The sequence below is a fragment of the Oncorhynchus mykiss genome, chromosome 13 (assembly GCF_013265735.2).
Source record: "Oncorhynchus mykiss isolate Arlee chromosome 13, USDA_OmykA_1.1, whole genome shotgun sequence".
NCBI lineage: Eukaryota > Metazoa > Chordata > Actinopteri > Salmoniformes > Salmonidae > Oncorhynchus > Oncorhynchus mykiss.
Genome location: NC_048577.1, coordinates 10,980,399 through 11,002,329, shown reverse-complemented (window position 1 = coordinate 11,002,329; position 21,931 = coordinate 10,980,399). Strand labels below are relative to the sequence as shown.

At 47.5% G+C, this 21,931-nt stretch overlaps 1 protein-coding gene across 1 annotated transcript in view; it reads left to right on the top strand.

The window, feature by feature from the left end:
• Positions 1–20,648, top strand: part of LOC118938429 (translation initiation factor IF-2-like) — a 119,532-nt gene extending 98,884 nt beyond the window's left edge. Inside the window, exon 3 of the mRNA XM_036942357.1 lies at positions 20,206–20,648. Coding sequence (XP_036798252.1) covers positions 20,206–20,521 — 316 coding nt within the window. The 3' untranslated portion in view covers positions 20,522–20,648. The remainder of the gene's footprint in view (positions 1–20,205) is intronic.
• Positions 20,649–21,931: the final 1,283 nt, after the last annotated feature.

Below are 21,931 nucleotides of genomic sequence, written 5' to 3'. Positions count from 1 at the left end.
CTCCCTCTTCTCTCCCCATTTCTCCCTCTTCTCTCCCAATTTCTCCCTCTTCTCTCCTCCCTTTCTCCATCTTCTCTCCCCATTTCTCCCTACTCCCCCCCCTTCTCCCTCTTCTCTCCCCATTTCTCCCTATTCTCTCCTCCCTTTCTCCCTCTTCTCTCCCCATTTCTCCCTACTATCCCCCCTTTCTCCCTCTTCTCTCCCCATGTCTCCCTCTTCTCTCCTCCCTTTCTCCCTCTTCTCTCCCCCTTTCTCCCTCCTCTCTCCCCGTTTCTCCCTACTCTCCCCCCTTTCTCCCTCTTCTCTCCTCATTTCTCCTTACTCTCCCCCCTTCCTCCCTCTTCTCCCTCCCCTCTTTTACTATCCCAGACCCTCTCTCTTCAATCACCCTCCCTCTCCCAAATCTCTTCTTCATCCCCCTCTCCCTCCCTCCTCCCATAATCCAACCTATTTTTCTCTACCTCCTCATTCGCTCTCTCCCCCTTCCATCTCTTTCCTGCAGAGTGTTTTCTTGTTAATTGAAAGGCAGTCAGTGATGAATCAGGGAGAGGGAGATTTGCTGTTCACTGCTGACGGCAAAACCCAACACTCAGCAGAGAGAAAGATTGGAGGGATGGAAGTAGAGGGGGATAGAGGGAGGGATGGAAATAGAGGGGGATAGAGGGATGGAAGTAGAGGGGGATAGAGGGAGGGATGGAAGTAGAGGGGGATAGAGGGAGGGATGGAAGTAGAGGGGGATAGAGGGAGGGATGGAAGTAGAGGGGGATAGAGGGAGGGATGACAAACCGCAGCTCAGCAGGAAGAGTGAGAGATGGAGGGATGGAAGGAACGATGGATGGAGGGACAGAGGTCAGGAGGGAGGAAAAGCCCAAGAGGGAGAGATGGAGGGAAGGAGAGATGGATGGGAGGGCTGAGGTGAGTTCTTGGTTTTAGTTAGAATGTCCCTCCCTCCCTTTCTTCCTTTGTTTTCTCCTCTTCTCTTTTTCTTTGACTCTCTCTCTTTCAGAGTGCTGATGCTGGGAGCTAGAGTGCTTACTCCACACCAGACTTATATTAGGCCCATTAGCTCTCTCTCTCTCCCTCCTCCCCCTCTCTCCCTCCCTCCTCCTTTTCTCCCCCTCTCCTAGCCTCCCTATCCTCCCTCTCCTCTCCATCAATCAGCAGATCAGTGTGTGTGCGTGTCTTAGAGACTTTGAGCCAAATGGCCAAAAAATGCCTATCTAGCTAATGAGTCCGGACCTCACTCTGTCCAGACTCATATCCTGCTCTCTCACCCTTTCTCTGTCTCTCTTTCTCTCTCTCTTTCTCTGTCTCCCTTTCTCTGTCTCTCTTTCTCTCTCTTTCTCTGTCTCTCTCTCAATTCAATTCAAATTTCAATTGAAGGGCTTTATCTCTCTCTCTTATGCCTTTGATTGAGGCTGGAAGAAGGACAGGATTTACACTTTTGGGACTATTTAATTGGTTCCATTGTGCCAGGCAAGCTCAATCAAGTGCAGTAAAGTAGAGTAGTACAAGACGTTCCGGTCCAGTCTGATCTGGTGTTGTCTGGTAAGCAGTCAAGTTGAGTTCTGGGTCGTCTTCAGGTCCCGTCGCAGTGCGGTGGTTGTTTAAGTGATTCTCTCTCCTCTACCCCGTTGAGACATGGGTTGTCTGACCAGGCTTTTTGGCCCACTCCTCCAGTCCTGCTTCTGGAACACACCAATAAAACAGTCTGCATCTACCAGTAGAGACCACAGACAGTCTTGTACAGCTAACCTTCTGGAACACACCAATAAAACAGTCTGCATCTACCAGTAGAGACCACAGACAGTCTTGTACAGCTAACCTTCTGGAACACACCAATAAAACAGTCTGCATCTACCAGTAGAGACCACAGACAGTCTTGTACAGCTAACCTTCTGGAACACACCAATAAAACAGTCTGCATCTACCAGTAGAGACCACAGACAGTCTTGTACAGCTAACCTTCTGGAACACACCAATAAAACAGTCTGCATCTACCAGTAGAGACCACAGACAGTCTTGTACAGCTAACCTTCTGGAACAGCAATAAAACAGTCTGCATCTGCCAGTAGAGACCACAGACAGTCTTGTACAGCTAACCTTCTGGAACACACCAATAAAACAGTCTGCATCTACCAGTAGAGACCACAGACAGTCTTGTACAGCTAACCTTCTGGAACACCAATAAAACAGTCTGCATCTACCAGTAGAGACCACAGACAGTCTTGTACAGCTAACCTTCTGGAACACCAATAAAACAGTCTGCATCTACCAGTAGAGACCACAGACAGTCTTGTACAGCTAACCTTCTGGAACACCAATACAACAGTCTGCATCTACCAGTAGAGACCACAGACAGTCTTGTACAGCTAACCTTCTGGAACACCAATAAAACAGTCTGCATCTGCCAGTAGAGACCACAGCCAGTCTTGTACAGCTAACCTTCTGGAACACCAATAAAACAGTCTGCATCTACCAGTAGAGACCACAGACAGTCTTGTACAGCTAACCTTCTGGAACACCAATAAAACAGTCTGCATCTGCCAGTAGAGACCACAGACAGTCTTGTACAGCTAACCTTCTGGAACACCAATAAAACAGTCTGCATCTACCAGTAGAGACCACAGACAGTCTTGTACAGCTAACCTTCTGGAACACCAATAAAACAGTCTGCATCTGCCAGTAGAGACCACAGACAGCAACAATTTCAAAGAGTTCACTGAGTTACAGTTCATATGAGGAAATCAGTCAATGTAAATAAATGAATTAGGCCCCAGTCTATGGATTTCACATGACTGGGAATACAGATATGCATCTGTTGGTCACAGATACTTATAAAAAGGTAGGGGTGTGGATCAGAAACCCAGTCAGTATCTGGTGTGGCCATTTGCCTTATGCAGCGTGACACATCTCCATAGAATTGATCAGGCTGTTGATTGTGGCCTGTGGTTGTTGTCCCACTCCTCTTCAATGGCTGTGTGAAGTTTCTGGATATTGGTGGGAACTGGAATACGTTGTCGTATACATCGATCCAGAGCATCCCAAACATGCTCAATGGGTGACATATCTGGTGAGTATGCAGGCCATGGAAGAACTGGGACATTTTCAGCTTCCAGGAATTGTATACAGATGCTTGTGACATGGGGCCGTGCATTATCATGCTGAAACATGATGGCGGTGGATGAAAGGCACGACAATGGACCTCAGGATCTCGTCACGGTGTCTCTGTACATCCAAATTGCCATTGATTTAATGCAATTGTGTTCGATGTTTGTACCTTATGCCTGCCCATACCATAACCCCACTGCCACCATGGGGCACTCTGTTCAAAATGTTGACATCAGCAAACTGCTCGCCCACACAACACCATACACGCTGTCTGCCATCTGCCTGGTACAGTTGAAACCAGGATTCATCCATGAAGAGCACACCTCTCCAGCGTGCCAGTGGCCATCGAAGGGGAGCATTTTCCCACTGAAGTCGGTTACGACGCTGAACTGCAGTCAGGTCAAGACCCTGGTGAGGATGACGAGCATACGGATGAGCTTCCCTGAGACGGTTTCTGACAGTTTGTGCAGAATTTCTTCGGTTTTGTGCAAACCCACAGTTTGATCAGCTGTCATGAAACCCACAGTTTGATCAGCTGTCATCAAACCCACAGTTTGATCAGCTGTCATCAAACCCACAGTTTGATCAGCTGTCATCAAACCCACAGTTTGATCAGCTGTCATCAAACCCACAGTTTGGTCAACTGTCATCAAACCCACAGTTTGATCAGCTGTCATCAAACCCACAGTTTGGTCAACTGTCATCAAACCCACAGTTTGGTCAACTGTCATCAAACCCACAGTTTGGTCAGCTGTCATCAAACCCACAGTTTGATCAACTGTCATCAAACCCACAGTTTGATCAGCTGTCATCAAACCCACAGTTTGATCAGCTGTCATCAAACCCACAGTTTGGTCAACTGTCATCAAACCCACAGTTTGATCAGCTGTCATCAAACCCACAGTTTGGTCAACTGTCATCAAACCCACAGTTTGGTCAACTGTCATCAAACCCACAGTTTGATCAGCTGTCATCAAACCCACAGTTTGATCAGCTGTCATCAAACCCACAGTTTGATCAGCTGTCATCAAACCCACAGTTTGATCAGCTGTCATCAAACCCACAGTTTGGTCAACTGTCATCAAACCCACAGTTTGATCAGCTGTTATCAAACCCACAGTTTGATCAGCTGTCATCAAACCCACAGTTTGATCAGCTGTCATCAAACCCACAGTTTGGTCAACTGTCATCAAACCCACAGTTTGATCAGCTGTCATCAAACCCACAGTTTGATCAGCTGTCATCAAACCCACAGTTTGATCAGCTGTCATGAAACCCACAGTTTGATCAGCTGTCATCAAACCCACAGTTTGTTCAACTGTCATCAAACCCACAGTTTGATCAGCTGTCATGAAACCCACAGTTTGATCAGCTGTCATCAAACCCACAGTTTGATCAGCTGTCATCAAACCCACAGTTTGATCAGCTGTCATCAAACCCACAGTTTGATCAGCTGTCCGGGTGGCTGGTCTCAGCCGACCCCGCTGGTGAAGAAGCTGGATGTGGAGGTCCTGGGCTGGTTACACCTGGTCTGTTGTGAGGCCGGTTGGATGTACTGCCAAGTTCTCTAAAACAACATTGGATGTGGCTTATGGTAGAGAAATGTTGCGTTTATATATTTTTTCCATATATGAAGCTGGACACACTTTAATTTGCACAAGGCTACACTGGTGTCATGATGTCATTGTGGTGAGGTATTTAGCTGAGGTAGTGCACAGCTGTCATCACCCAGAGTCCTATGGGCTACACTGGTGTCGATGATGTCATGTCTATAGTGATGATGTGATCTCTATAGTGTACATCACGTCTGACTGTGCGTCACACAGTGATGTCATCCTTACACAGTGATGTCACCGTCCCCAAGACCTGAAGACTCTAAGTGTTATATACTTAGCAAAGACACATCCTGCTAAGTGTTAGGGCCGGGGTGTTCCCCCTTGTCCAGCACCTAATGTGATTCTGCTAAGTTATACGGCCATACTCGTTTATACTTCCCCCCCTTAACCGTCTCAGGATGGCAGGTAGCCGAGCGGTTAAGAGCTTTGTGCCAGTAACTGAAAGGTCGCTGGTTCGAATCCCCCAAGCCGACTAGGTGTCAAATCTGTGAGCACTTGGTAATTGGTCCTGTAAGTCGCTCTGGTTAATGGTGTCTGCTAAATGACCTCAACGTAAATCTTGAAAGCTTTGAACACATCAATCAGAGCTCTAAATGGATGTCTTCCTGTCTGTCCTGTGAGCTACAGTCAAGGGTCACTATGTAGGAGATCGGGTGCTGTCCTGATCCATCTCCTCCATTATAGCAGCCTGGTCCATCCTAACCCATGTCCTGATCCATCTCCTCCATTATAGCAGCCTGATTCATCTCCTCCATTACAGCAACCTGGTCCATCCTGACCCATGTCCTGATCCATCTCCTCCATTATAGCAGCCTGGTCCATCCTGACCCATGTCCTGAACCATCTCCTCCATTATAGCAGCCTGGTCCATCTCCTCCATTATAGCAGCCTGATCCATCCTGACCTATGTCCTGATCCATCTCCTCCATTACAGCAGCCTGGTCCATCGCCTCCATTATAGCAGCCTGATCCATCTCCTCCATTACAGCAGCCTGATCCATCTCCTCCATTACAGCAGCCTGGTCCATTCTGACCCATGTCCTGATCCATCTCCTCCACTATAGCAGCCTGATCCATCTCCTCCATTACATCAGCCTGATCCATCTCCTCCATTACAGCAGCCTGGTCCATCCTAACCCATGTCCTGATCCATCGCCTCCATTACAGCAGCCTGATCCATCTCCTCCATTATAACAGCCTGATCCATCTCCTCCATTACAGCAGCCTGGTCCATCCTAACCCATGTCCTGATCCATCTCCTCCATTACAGCAGCCTGGTCCATCCTAACACATGTCCTGATCCATCTCCTCCATTATAGCAGCCTGATCCATCTCCTCCATTACAGCAGCCTGGTGCATCCTAACCCATGTCCTGATCCATCTCCTCCATTACAGCAGCCTGGTCCATCTCCTCCATTACAGCAGCCTGATCCATCTCCTCCATTATAGCAGCCTGATCCATCTCCTCCATTACAGCAGCCTGATCCATCTCCTCCATTACAGCAGCCTGATCCATCTCCTCCATTACGGCAGCCTGATCCATCTCCTCCATTACAGCAGCCTGATCCATCTCCTCCATTATAGCAGCCTGATCCATCTCCTCCATTACAGCAGCCTGGTCCATCCTGACCCATGTCCTGATCCATCTCCTCCATTATAGCACCTTGGTCCATCTCCTCCATTACAGCAGCCTGGTCCATCCTAACCCATGTCCTGATCCATCTCCTCCATTACAGCAGCCTGATCCATCTCCTCCATTATAGCAGCCTGATCCATCCCCTCCATTACAGCAGCCTGGTGCATCCTAACCCATGTCCTGATCCATCTCCTCCATTATAGCAGCCTGGTCCATCTCCTCCATTACAGCAGCCTGATCCATCTCCTCCATTACAGCAGCCTGGTCCAGCTCCTCCATTACAGCAGCCTAGTCCATCTCCATTACAGCAGCCTGGTCCATCCTAACCCATGTCCTGATCCATCTCCTCCATTACAGCAGCCTGTTCCATCTCCTCCATTACAGCAGCCTGGTCCATCTCCTCCATTACAGCAGCCTGGTCCATCTCCTCCATTACAGCAGCCTGGTCCATCTCCTCCATTACAGCATCCTGGTCCATCTCCTCCATTACGGCAGCCTGATCCATCTCCTCCATTACAGCAGCCTGATCCATCTCCTCCATTATAGCAGCCTGATCCATCTCCTCCATTACAGCAGCCTGGTCCATCTCCTCCATTACAGCAGCCTGATCCATCTCCTCCATTATAGCAGCCTGATCCATCTCCTCCATTACAGCAGCCTGATCCATCTCCTCCATTACAGCAGCCTGGTCCATCCTGACCCATGTCCTGATACATCTCCTCCATTATAGCACCTTGGTCCATCTCCTCCATTACAGCAGCCTGGTCCATCCTAACCCATGTCCTGATCCATCTCCTCCATTACAGCAGCCTGATCCATCTCCTCCATTATAGCAGCCTGATCCATCCCCTCCATTACAGCAGCCTGGTGCATCCTAACCCATGTCCTGATCCATCTCCTCCATTATAGCAGCCTGGTCCATCTCCTCCATTACAGCAGCCTGATCCATCTCCTCCATTACAGCAGCCTGGTCCAGCTCCTCCATTACAGCAGCCTAGTCCATCTCCATTACAGCAGCCTGGTCCATCCTAACCCATGTCCTGATCCATCTCCTCCATTACAGCAGCCTGTTCCATCTCCTCCATTACAGCAGCCTGGTCCATCTCCTCCATTACAGCAGACTGGTCCATCTCCTCCATTACGGCAGCCTGATCCATCTCCTCCATTACAGCAGCCTGATCCATCTCCTCCATTACAGCAGCCTGATCCATCTCCTCCATTACACAGCCTATTCCATCTCCTCCATTATAACAGCCTGATCCATCACCTCCATTAAAGCAACCTGATCCATCTCCTCCATTACAGAAGCCTGGTCCATCTCCTCCATTACAGCAGCCTGGTCCATCCTGACCCATGTCCTGATCCATCTCCTCCATTACAGCAGCCTGGTCCATCTCCTCCATTACAGCAGCCTGGTCCATCTCCTCCATTACAGCATCCTGGTCCATCTCCTCCATTACGGCAGCCTGATCCATCTCCTCCATTACAGCAGCCTGATCCATCTCCTCCATTATAGCAGCCTGATCCATCTCCTCCATTACAGCAGCCTGGTCCATCTCCTCCATTACAGCAGCCTGATCCATCTCCTCCATTATAGCAGCCTGATCCATCTCCTCCATTACAGCAGCCTGATCCATCTCCTCCATTACAGCAGCCTGATCCATCTCCTCCATTACAGCAGCCTGATCCATCTCCTCCATTACAGCAGCCTGATCCATCTCCTCCATTATAGCAGCCTGATCCATCTCCTCCATTACAGCAGCCTGGTCCATCCTGACCCATGTCCTGATCCATCTCCTCCATTACAGCAGCCTGATCCATCTCCTCCATTACAGCAGCCTGGTCCATCTCCTCCATTACAGCAGCCTGGTCCATCCTAACCCATGTCTTGATCAATCCCCTCCATTACAGCAGCCTGGTCCATCTCCTCCATTACAGCAGCCTGGTCCATCTCCTCCATTACAGCAGCCTGGTCTATCTCCTCCATTACAGCACCCTGGTCCATCTCCTCCATTACAGCAGCCTGATCCATCTCCTCCATTACAGCAGCATGATCCATCTCCTCCATTACAGCAGCATGATCCATCCTAACACATGTCCTGATCCATCTCCTCCATTACCACAGCCTGATCCATCTCCTCCATTACAGCAGCATGATCCATCCTAACCCATGTCCTGATCCATCTCCTCCATTATAGCAGCCTGGTCCATCTCCTCCATTACAGCAGCCTGGTCCATCTCCTCCATTACAGCATCCTGGTCCATCTCCTCCATTACATCAGCCTGGTCCATCCTAACCCATGTCCTGATCCATCTCCTCCATTACAGCAGCCTTATCCATCTCCTCCATTACAGCAGCATGATCTATCCTAACCCATATCCTGATCCATCTCCTCCATTATAGCAGCCTGGTCCATCTCCTCCATTATAGCAGCCTGGTCCATCTCCTCCATTACAGCAGCCTGGTCCATCCTAACCCATGTCCTGATCCATCTCCTCCATTACAGCAGCCTGGTCCATCTCCTCCATTACGGCAGGCTGATCCATCTCCTCCATTACAGCAGCCTGATCCATCTCCTCCATTACAGCAGCCTGATCCATCTCCTCCATTACAGCAGCCTAGTCCATCTCTTCCATTATAGCAGCCTGGTCCATCCTGACCCATGTCCTGATCCATCTCCTCCATTACAGCAGCCTGATCCATCTCCTCCATTATAGCAGCCTGGTCCATCCTGACCCATGTCCTGATCCATCTCCTCCATTACAGCAGCCTGGTCCATCTCCTCCATTACAGCAGCCTGGTCCATCCTGACACATGTCATGATCCATCTCCTCCATTATAGCAGCCTGGTCCATCCTGACCCATGTCATGATCCATCTCCTCCATTATAGCAGCCTGATCCATCTCCTCCATTACAGCAGCCTGGTCCATCCTGACCCATGTCATGATCCATCTCCTCCATTACAGCAGCCTGATCCATCTCCTCCATTACAGCAGCCTGGTCCATCTCCTCTATTACAGAAGCCTGATCCATCTCCTCCATTACAGCAGCCTGATCCATCTCCTCCATTACAGCAGCCTGATCCATCTCCTCCATTACAGCAGCCTGATCCATCTCCTCCATTATAGCAGCCTGGTCCATCCTGACCCATGTCCTGGTCCATCTCCTCCATTACAGCAGCCTGGTCCATCTCCTCCATTGCAGCAGCCTGGTCCATCTCCTCCATTACAGCGGCCTGATCCATCTCCTCCATTACAGCATTGATCTGCCTGGTGTCTTCAAAAGATACTGAAGGACAATGTGAACCCACTCACCCACACATCTAGCACACTGCCCTTTTTCTGAGGTGAAACACTCTGTCCCTCACTCACTACAGTGGAGAAACAAACAGATGGAGAGAGAGAGAGAGAGATATGGGGAGGGAGAAGAGAGAGAGAGAGAGAGAAATGGGGGAGGGAGAAAGAGGGGGCTTCCGTCAGAGTTGCTGTGTGAACGCTCCCAGAATGACAATGCTGAAAGAGAGAGTGAGAGAGATGTAATCCTCTCCCCATCTTTCACATCCCTCACTCATCCCACCTCTTATTTCCAAGTCTTTCTCTATTTTACCTGCCTTCTTTCCTCCTATTTCTGTCCTTCCCTCTCTGGGATGGTGCTGACTGCTCTCTCTCTCTCTCCCTCTCTCCCTCTCTCTCTCTCTCTCTCTCTCTCTCTCCCTCTCCCTCTCCCCTCTCTCTCTCTCTCTCTCCCTCTCCCTCTCCCCTCTCTCTCTCTCTCTCTCTCTCTCTCTCTCTCTCTCTCTCCCTCTCTCTCCCTCTCTCTCCCTCTCCCTCCCTTCCTCTCTGCCCCTACCTCTCTCTCTCTCTCTCTCTCTCTCTCATTCTTCTATCCCTGTTATGTCTTGTTCTTCCTTCCACCTCCCTTTCCTATTTTTCTCTCTGGAATGGTGCTCCCTCCCTTCCTCTCTCTCTGCATCTTTTTCTCCCCCTCCTCTCTTCATCTTTATGGAATAGCAATGCTCTCTCTCTCTCTCTCTCTCTCTCTCTCTCTCTCTGTATCGAGGGCTCCATACAGTGGTAGAGCGGTGAGAGAGAGAAAGGATGCAGAAAAGGGGGGGGGGGTGTGAAGTCAGAGAGAAGGGGATGAGGGTGGTGGTGTGTGAAGTCAGAGAGAAGGGGAGGAGGAAGGGGAGGAGGGTGGTGTGTGAAGTCAGAGAGAAGGGGATGAGGGTGGTGGTGTGTGAAGTCAGAGAGAAGGGGATGAGGGTGGTGGTGTGTGAAGTCAGAGAGAAGGGGAGGAGGAAGGGGAGGAGGGGTGGTGTGTGAAGTCAGAGAGAAGGGGATGAGGGTGGTGGTGTGTGAAGTCGGAGAGAAGGGGAGGAGGGTGGTGGTGTGTGAAGTCAGAGAGAAGGGGATGAGGGTGGTGGTGTGTGAAGTCGGAGAGAAGGGGAGGAGGGTGGTGGTGTGTGAAGTCAGAGAGAAGGGGAGGAGGGGTGGTGTGTGAAGTCAGAGAGAAGGGAAGGAGGGTGGTGGTGTGTGAAGTCAGAGAGAAGGGGAGGAGGGTGGTGGTGTGTGAAGTCAGAGAGAAGGGGAGGAGGAAGGGGAGGAGGGGTGGTGTGTGAAGTCAGAGAGAAGGGGATGAGGGTGGGGGTGTGTGAAGTCAGAGAGAAGGGGATGAGGGGGTGATGTGTGAAGGCAGAGAGAAGGGGGGAGGGGGTGGTGTGTGAAGACAGAGAGAAGGGGACGAGAGTGGTGGTGTGGGAAGGCAGAGAGAATGTGAGGAGGGTGTGGGTGTGGGAAGGCAGAGAGAAGGGGGGGAGGGGGTGGTGTGTGAAGACATAGAGAAGGGGACGAGGGTGGTGGTGTGGGAAGGCAGAGAGAAGGTGAGGAGGGTGTGGGTGTGGGAAGGCAAAGAGAAGGGGAGGAGGGGGTGGTGTGTGAAGGCAGAGAGAAGGGGAGGAGGGTGGGGGTGTGGGAAGGCAGAGAGAAGGGGATGAGGGTGGTGGTGTGTGAAGACAGAGAGAAGGGGATGAGGGGGGTGGTGTGTGAAGGAAGAGAGTAGGGAAGGAAGGGGGTGTGTTGCTGGGGCTTCCTGCGGGGTTGCCGTGTGAACGCTCTCTGAATGACAATGCTGCTCTCTCAGTGTTGCTCGATGCTACCACCAGGGCCTCCACACACACACACACACACACACACACACACACACACACACACACACACACTCTCTCTATATTGTAGGGTACACTGTTACTGTACTGCTGCATGCATCTTTCCATACATGCATTGCGGCTGCCTGGTGCTGGTATACACATCTACACATCTACACATATACACACATACACACATCTACACATCTACACACATACACACATCTACACATCTACACACATACACACATACACACATACACATCTACACATATAGACATCTACACATCTACACATACACCCACATACACATCTACACATATACACATATACACACATACACACATACACATCTACACATATACACATCTACACATATACACACATGCACACATCTACACATATACACACATACACACATCTACACATCTACACACATACACACATCTACACATCTACACACATACACACATACACACATACACATCTACACATCTACACATCTACACATATACTCATACACACATATACACACATACACACATACACACATACACACATATATACACATATACACACATACACACATATATACACATATACACACATATACACATATACTCATACACACATATATACACATACACACAAACGGAATAGAATATAAATATACACTGTGTACAAAACATTAAGAATGCTTGAGCGTGAAAAATCCCAGCAGTGTTGCAGTTCTTGACACAAACCGGTGTGCCTGGCACCTACTACCATACCCCGTTCAAAGGCACTTCAATCTTTTGTCTTGCCCATTCACCCTCTGAATGGCACACATACACAGTCCATGTCTCAAAAATGTACCTTAACAGACTGATAAATTCATTTACAATATCATTCCAAAGATTCCTAACTATCCAAACAATCCCACTGCATCAAAACAAGTGGTCAAAGTGAATAAACTTTATTGATAACGAAGTTATTTCAGAGAGAGGATTCTGATAGGGATGATAAGGTAACGATGCAATCACACAAATTAGGCTTGCACCCCAAATGGCAACCTATTTAGTGTCCGACTTTTGAGTTCTGGTCAAAAGTAGGGCACTATGTAGGGAATAAGGTGCCATTTTGGACGCATTCCAGCGCAGGCAGGTCACTCGTTATACAAGTCAGTATTCGACCGTCCATCCATGTCTTAGGATGTCGGGAGATGACATGGCTACTAGCCACTACGGGTAACAGTGAGTGCTGTTACCTTCAAGTAGACGCTGGATTTGCTCCCAAACCTTAACCCTAACCTTAACCATTCAGAATTAATGCCTAACCTTAACCCTTACCTTAACCATTCAGACTTAATGCCTAACCTTAACCCTTACCTTAACCATTCAGAGTTAATGCCTAACCTTAACCCTTACCTTAACCATTCAGACTTAATGCCTAACCTTAATCCTTACCTTAACCATTCATACTTAATGCCTAACCTTAACCCTTACCTTAACCATTCAGAGTTAATGCCTAACCTTAACCCTTACCTTAACCATTCAGACTTAATGCCTAACCTTAATCCTTACCTTAACCATTCAGACGTAATGCCTAACCTTAACCCTTACCTTAACCATTCAGACTTAATGCCTAACCTTAACCCTTACCTTAACCATTCAGAGTTAATGCCTAACCTTAACCCTTACCTTAACCATTCAGACTTAATGCCTAACCTTAATCCTTACCTTAACCATTCAGACTTAATGCCTAACCTTAACCCTTACCTTAACCATTCAGAGTTAATGCCTAACCTTAACCCTTACCTTAACCATTCAGACTTAATGCCTAACCTTAACCCTTACCTTAACCATTCAGAGTTAATGCCTAACCTTAACCCTTACCTTAACCATTCAGACTTAATGCCTAACCTTAATCCTTACCTTAACCATTCAGACTTAATGCCTAACCTTAATCCTTACCTTAACCATTCAGACTTAATGCCTAACCTTAACCCTTACCTTAACCATTCAGAGTTAATGCCTAACCTTAACCCTTACCTTAACCATTCAGACTTAATGCCTAACCTTAACCCTTACCTTAACCATTCAGAGTTAATGCCTAAACTTAACCCTTACCTTAACCATTCAGAGTTAATGCCTAAACTTAACCTTGGAACGATACAGCGAAGTAACCAAACACGTTTGCATCAATTTTGACATTTTACGTTTGAGAAACATGGATGAACGTGTAATTCTGACGTGAGACTGTGAGATCTTGTTGGCCCAGAGATGAAAGGAACACAGTGGATTTTTAATACAATGATTGTATTGCTGAGTTTAAGTTTATTTATTTAGCTTATATTCATATTGACTGTTTAGATCTATATATGATGTGTCACAATGTTTTTACACGTTGAGATGGGTATTATTCTGCATGTTCATGTTATGATTGTGAGTTTGTTTTTCATACAGGTGCTTAACTATTCTGTGTCCCCATCCTAACACGAGACAGACAGACTGACAGACTGACACAGATAGAGAGAGAGAGAGAGAGAGAGAGAGAGAGAGAGAGAGAGAGAGAGAGAGAGAGAGAGAGAGAGAGAGACATTATTTTGCCATTCTTCCCTCCTTATTATCTTCTGTTTCACATGCTAAATAACTTAGAAAGAGGTTCCCATCTCATCTACCATCCTTAGAGTCCGTTTTGGTTGGTCGTTTTCTGTGATCGTTCAAGCATAACGATACCCGCCTCTTCTCTCCCCTCCTCTCCTTTCCTTTCCTCTCCCCTCCTCCCCTTTCCTCTCCTCTCCCCTCCTCTCCCCTCCTCTCCTTTCCTTTCCTCTCCCCTCCTCTCCTTTCCTTTCCTCTCCCCTCCTCCTCTTTCCTCTCCCCTCCTCCCCTTTCCTCTCCTCTCCCCTCCTCTCCCCTCCTCTCCTTTCCTTTCCTCTCCCCTCCTCCCCTTTCCTCTCCCCTCCTCCCCTTTCCTCTCCCCTCCTCTCCCTTCCTCTCCTCTACTTCCCCCTCCTCCCCTCTTCCCCGCCGCTTCCCGACACTCGCACGCTTACAGGACGGCCTCTCTCTCGGTTCCATCAGCGGGAACCGGGCTGTTTATTGTGTCAGTAACGCGCGTGGTGCCCGTTAGCCACTGACAACCGAGAATGTGAACCGATGGCCATGATGACGAATATATAGTGCTTCACCTGGCGTTTTAGAGAGCTCAGTCGGACCCTGTTTGCCAGTGTATTTAAAGGATTAATTGGTATGGATCCAAAGCCTCACGTGATCCAAGTATAGCGAGATACAGTCAGAATCACGTCATGATCAGTGGTCTTTGGATGAGTGTAGGTAGGCTACACTCTATTTAGGCTAAGTGCAGTGCGGCTCACTAGTCTCAATTAAAAATGAATGCAGTTCTAAGTTATTCTTTCAGAACCATGGAGAGCTCACGTGGTGCTGATGCAACATTTAACTTTTCTCTGTATCTTAGGCCACATAGCCTATACCGTTTTCTCAAAATTTGTCATACTGTCTCATTCACAGCATTCAGGAATCTGTGTCGCTGTTTTCAGAACCATGGACAGCTCCGGTGGGACTGAAATCGCTGTGGACTTTTCCCAACCCTCAAGAGATGATGCTTTCAACAGTTAGCAAATTATCATGATTCACCTTATTCAGGAGTAGGCTAGGCTATTATTTCAGCACCATAGACAGCTCCTGCTTGACTGTGGGGTGGCAGGTAGCCTAGTGGAGCTTTGAACTAGTAACCGAAAGGTTGCAAGATCGAATCCCCGAGCAGAACTCTGTCGTTCTGCCCCTGAACAAGGCAGTTAACCCACTGTTCCTAGACCAGTTAACCCACTGTTCCTAGACCAGTTAACCCACTGTTCCTAGACCAGTTAACCCACTGTTCCTAGACCAGTTAACCCACTGTTCCTAGACCAGTTAACCCACTGTTCCTAGACCAGTTAACCCACTGTTCCTAGACCAGTTAACCCACTGTTCCTAGACCAGTTAACCCACTGTTCCTAGGATGTCATTGTAAATAAGAATTTGTTCTCAACTGACTTGCCTAGTTAAATAAAGGAAAAATAAATCGTAGAACCTAGAAGTAAAACAACCTCTCTTCAATTCTCTGTTCTCATTCTGGAGCCAGGGACTAACGGACAATTCTGTCCAATAAAACACTTTTGAAAAGAATCCCATTCGTTGAAACTCTCGGGTTCAGTCAGTTCCTCTGTATTCCTCGTCTCTCTTGGATTTTGGAAAGGCGACAGCATGGGTTTATTTAGCGCGAGCAAACAGCTTGCGAACGGCAGCTCTGGGCATACACCTCCAAAAGCTTCTCAGATGCACGTGCCAGGCCGACAGACGGTCCTGATGAGTGGAGGGTTCGGTAACATAAAAATATTAAAATATATCTACTGAGAACGCCTCTGCCCCACATAAATTGTCCTAAAAAATGAAAGGTAGGCCCTTTCCTTACCTAACAGCGCAATTGTGGATAACTAAGTCTATGCTTGCAGACTCCACAGAATTCATAAACTGACACATACAGTATACTAGGTTACAGTAACTGGTTTGCTTCTCCACCAAAATAAAGCTACACTTGGTCACCAGTCACAGGATGGTAGTAGAGCTAGGCTGCAGTACTCCCTCAACATTAGCCATAACTCACAGTAGGCCTACTATTGGTCACCAGTCACAGGATGGTAGTAGAGCTAGGCTGCAGTACTCCCTCAACATTAGCCATAACTCACAGTAGGCCTACTATTGGTCACCAGTCACAGGATGGTAGTAGAGCTAGGCTGCAGTACTCCCTCAACATTAGCCATAACTCACAGTAGGCCTACTATTGGTCACCAGTCACAGGATGGTAGTAGAGCTAGGCTGCAGTACTCCCTCAACATTAGCCATAACTCACAGTAGACCTACTATTGGTCACCAGTCACAGGATGGTAGTAGAGCTAGGCTGCAGTACTCCCTCAACATTAGCCATAACTCACAGTAGGCCTACTATTGGTCACCAGTCACAGGATGGTAGTAGAGCTAGGCTGCAGTACTCCCTCAACATTAGCCATAACTCACAGTAGGCCTACTATTGGTCACCAGTCGAAGTCACAGCAGGATGTTGTGAAGTGTATTGCAGTATTTGTTAAATGCACTTTAAAAACATTTTGATTGTATTTTATTTTGTAGAATAGAGCTAGCTACTCCCTCTTCTGGCTACACAGGTGTACAAAATAACCATAACACACAGTAGACATATTAGGCTACTAAGCTACACCTACAGGCTATACATTACATTAGCTTTGGGTTGATGTAGCCTAATACACCCAATATAAACCTCAATATATACCCCAATACCCTGTATGTAGCCTAATATATACCAATACCCTGTATGTAGCCTAATATATACCCCAATACCCTGTATGTAGCCTAATATATACCAATACCCTGTATGTAGCCTAATATATACCAATACCCTATATGTAGCCTAATTTATACCCCAATACCCTGTATGTAGCCTAATATATACACCAATACACTGCATGTAGACTAATACACCTAATATATACCCAATACCCTCTATGTAGCCTAATAGATACCCCAATACCCTGTATGTAGCCTAATAGACCTAATATATGCCCCAACACCCTGTATGTAGCCTAATATATACCCCAATACCCTGTATGTATACTAATATATACCAATACCCTGTGTGTAGCCTAATATATACCCCAATACCCTGTATGTAGCCTAATATATACCCCAATACCCTGTGTGTAGCCTAATATATACCCCAATACCCTGTGTGTAGCCTAATATATACCCCAATACACTGTATGTAGCCTAATATATACCCCAATACCCTGTGTGTAGCCTAATATATACCCCAATACCCTGTATGTAGCCTAATATATACCCCAATACCCTGTATGTAGCCTAATATATACCCCAATACCCTGCAAGTAGACTAATATATACCCAATACCTTGTATGTAGCCTAATATATATCCCAATACCTTGCATGTAGCCTAATACACCTAATATATGCCCCAATACCCTGTATGTAGCCTAATATATACCCCAATACCCTGTATGTAGCCTAAGATATACCCCAATATCCTGTATGTAGCCTAATACACCTAATATATGCCCCAATACCCTGTATGTAGCCTAATACACCTAATATATACCCCAATATCATGTATGTAGCCTAATACACCTAATATATGCCCCAATACCCTGTATGTAGCCAAATACACCTAATATATACCCAATGCCATGTATGTAGCCTAATACACCTAATATATACCCCAATACCCTGTATGTAGCCTAATATATACCCCAATACCCTGTATGTAGCCTAATATATGCCCCAATATCCTGTATGTAGCCTAATACACCCAATATATACCCCAATACCCCATATGTAGCCTAAAACACCTAATATATACCCCAATATATACGCCAATAAACCGTCTGTAGCCTAATATATACCCTAATACACTGTCTGTAGCCTAATATATGCCCCAATACCCCGTCTGTAGCCTAATATATACCCTAATACACTGTCTGTAGCCTAATATATGCCCCAATACCCCGTATGTAGCCTAATATATACCAATATATACCCCAATATCCTGTATGTAGCCTAATACACCTAATATATACCCCAATATATTCCCCAATACCCCGTATCTCTCTCTCTCTCTCCATCGCATTACAGTATGTGTAAATAGCGAAAAGGGCAAATTGGACTGGGTACGGTTTATGGTGCTGGTGCTTTTGACACTTGGCGTCGTGTAGAGCCAGAGCCAGAGGGAAGAGCCATGAGCAGCTTGCTTCTCCATCTTGCTGCTTGGATAGTTACCGGAGAGCTACCGGATAACGGATAAGTGAATCGGGGCGGGTGGCTCGAGGCACATCATGTGCTGCTGCAAAGCTTGGCCAGAGATTTGAGGACGGCGCTCCCGTAGCATTAAATTGATCAGATGCCCTACTCTAGCTCAACCTGCCAGCTGATCACATAGAAGGAAAGCAAGCTCTCTCTCTCACTGACTCACTCCCTCTCTCTCCCTCCCTCTCCCTATCTCTCTCACTGACTCACTCTCTCACACGCACTTGCTCAAGCTCCCCGGATTTTTCAGTCTCCAAGGCATGCAGATCTCCAAGACCATATAGCCTCCGGACCGAACGTTACCGCGAGTGACAGAGCGTTTCCCCCGAGGGCGAGGTGAAAAGAAAAAGGAAAAGCATACCGTACCGGCGGGCGGGCGGCGTGGGCTTTGGTTTTTGGTTTGGGGGAGCGTCGAGCTTGGGGGGGGGGGGTGTGTGATGGAGGCAAAGCGGTACCTTGGCTGCGCCCGCGCCTTGCCTGGTGGCGGAGAAGACACGAGCTGCTACTAGAGTGAGAATCCAACTGACCGCGCGTCAGCCGCTGTAGCTGTCGGTCGACGTCTCCTGCACAGAACGGATGATGCCACTTCTCCACACGGCCGTTTTCACCTCATCCATTTTAGGATTCTATTCACACATTCGGATTCTTCTCCGAACCTTGGAATATAGATGATTAGTGTGGCATAGATTTTTCTCTTTTCTCCTCCCTCCCTTCCCCTTAATTTTATGTAAAGGAGAGAAAGGGAAGACCAAGACTCAGGGACAGCCTGTTTTCATAGACTATAGACTGTATTTTCAACATCTCCAAACGCATGCTCTCTTGCTCACGCCCCAACCTGAGCACCACGGCTTCTTGCTTTGAGAGAGAGAGAAAAACTAAAATCACAAAATATCAACAAATGTGACTTAGGGTTAGGTTTTAGGAAAGCCCTATCGGCGCCATTTGAGGATAAGCCAACATAGAGGAGGCATACGGCTGGATTTGGCTATTGCTCGTCTCTACTATAGGCTATCAAACATTGCGGATGGTACTGAAAATGATTAATTATTAAGGATTTTTGCCCGTTTTCTATTCTCGGCTATTTTTATCTCCAACGAGGACAAGACAACTGCAGATCCTCTCAAGCTGAACTACTGGAGGAAAAGACGCAGTATATATATAATGTAGGCTAGTTATTTAGAAATGATTGTTAGATTTAATCCATCACCTTGCTGTCATCCATAGCTTATTATTGCATAGGATTAGGGCTAAATGTATGGATTTGTATACCTAGTGAAATGTACCTCCGTGTTTGCATGAGGATTCTGTCCTCCTCCAATGAAACACATCAAGGATGCCATCCTCCTCTTTCAATGAGATAAAAAAAAGACATTGACATTTTTGAAATTAATTTTGGGAATAGCTTCTTACATCATCAATAGGCTAAGATAGCGATTTTTAACCACGAACTGCTCTCGCCTGGAACAACAAACCACGCCACCACCTCTCTCTCTCCCACATCACCCACCCGTTCTCCATTTCCACTCTAAGCACACACAGCGAGAGAAGTGAAGCCACCGTTTGCTCTCTCTCCTCTCCTCAACTCCCCCCCCCCCCTCTCTCCAATGGAGGTGTCTTGGTCGTGAAGACCTGCTAGAGTGAGAGAGTATTGTAGACCTATAGACTAACAGACAGACCGACAGAACGACAGAAAGACCCACTGCCACCTATAGGTTCTGCATGTGTGTTTCCTCCGGAGATCGATGGGGTGTAATGTGGAACGATCACTGTGACTATCCTCTCTGGTTCTTAACGATCGCCGTCTGGTCTCCCCACTCCCTACAGAATGGCACGCTTCGGTGACGAGGTGCCGAACCGAGGAGGTGGAGGAGGCGGAGGTGGAAGTGGAGGCGGTGGCAATGCCGGTCCTCTGGGGGCCCCTGGCCGCGGCGGGAGTCGGCAAGGCGGACCCCCGGGGGGCCAGCGTGTGTACAAGCAGTCGATGGCCCAGCGGGCCCGGACTATGGCTCTGTACAACCCGATCCCGGTCCGACAAAGCTGCTTTACACTCAACCGCTCTCTCTTCATCTTCAGTGAGGACAACTTTGTGAGAAAAGCTGCCAAAAAGATTACTGAATGGCCATATCCTTTCATAACCTAATGGTGAACTATCATATCAGATCGAATGGATTTAAGGTACTGTACAAATGTGTGTTGTGTGGGATTGTGTGTTAGGCCTATGTGTTGTGTTGTGTGGGGTTGTGTGTTAGGCCTATGTGTTGTGTTGTGTGGGGTTGTGTGTTGTGTTGTGTGGGATTGTGTGTTAGGCCTATGTATTGTGTTGTGTGGGGTTGTGTGTTAGGCCTATGTGTTGTGTTGTGTGGGGTTGTGTGTTAGGCCTATGTGTTGTGTTGTGTGGTGTTGTGTGTTAGGCCTATGTGTTGTGTTGTGTGGTGTTGTGTGTTAGGCCTATGTGTTGTGTTGTGTGGGATTGTGTGTAAGGCCTATGTGTTGTGGTGTTAAGCCTATGTGCTGCGGTGTTAGGCCTATGTGTTGTGGTGTTAGGCCTATGTGTTGTGGTGTTAGGCCTATGTGTTATGGTATTAGGCCTATGTGTTGTGTTGCGGCGTTATACCTATGTGTTGTGTTGTGGTGTTAGGCCTATGTGTTGCGGCGTTAGACCTATGTGTTGTGTTGTTAGGCCTATGTGTTGTGTTGTTAGGCCTATGTGTTGTGGTGTTAGGCCTCCTATGTATTGTGGTGTTAGGCCTCCTATGTATTGTGGTGTTAGGCCTCCTATGTGTTGTGGTGTTAGACCTATGTGTTGTGGTGTTAGGCCTATGTGTTGTGGTGTTAGGCCTATGTGTTGTGGTGTTAGGCCTATGTGTTATGGTATTAGGCCTATGTGTTGTGTTGCGGCGTTATACCTATGTGTTGTGTTGCAGTGTTAGGCCTATATGTTGTGGTGTTAGGCCTATGTGTTGTGTTGCAGTGTTAGGCCTCCTATGTGTTGCGGTGTTAGGCCTATATGTTGTGGTGTTAGGCCTATGTGTTGTGTTGTGATGTTAGGCCTCCTATGTGTTGTGGTGTTAGGCCTCCTATGTGTTGTGGTGTTAGGCCTCCTATGTGTTGCGGTGTTAGGCCTATGTATTGTGGTGTTAGGCCTATGTGTTGCTGTGTTAGGCCTATGTATTGTGGTGTTAGGCCTATGTATTGTGGTGTTAGGCCTATGTGTTGTGTTGTGGTGTTAGGCCTATGTGTTGCGGTGTTAGGCCTCCTATGTATTGTGGTGTTAGGCCTCCTATGTATTGTGGTGTTAGGCCTCCTATGTGTTGTGGTGTTAGACCTATGTGTTGTGGTGTTAGGCCTCCTATGTGTTGTGTTGTGGTGTTAGGCCTATGTGTTGCGGTGTTAGGCCTATGTGTTGCGGTGTTAGGTCTATGTGTTGTGGTGTTTGGACTATGTGTTGTGTTGCGGTGTTAGGCCTATGTGTTGTGGTGTTAGGCCTATGTGTTGTGGTGTTTGGACTATGTGTTGTGTTGTGGTGTTAGGCCTATGTGTTGTGGTGTTA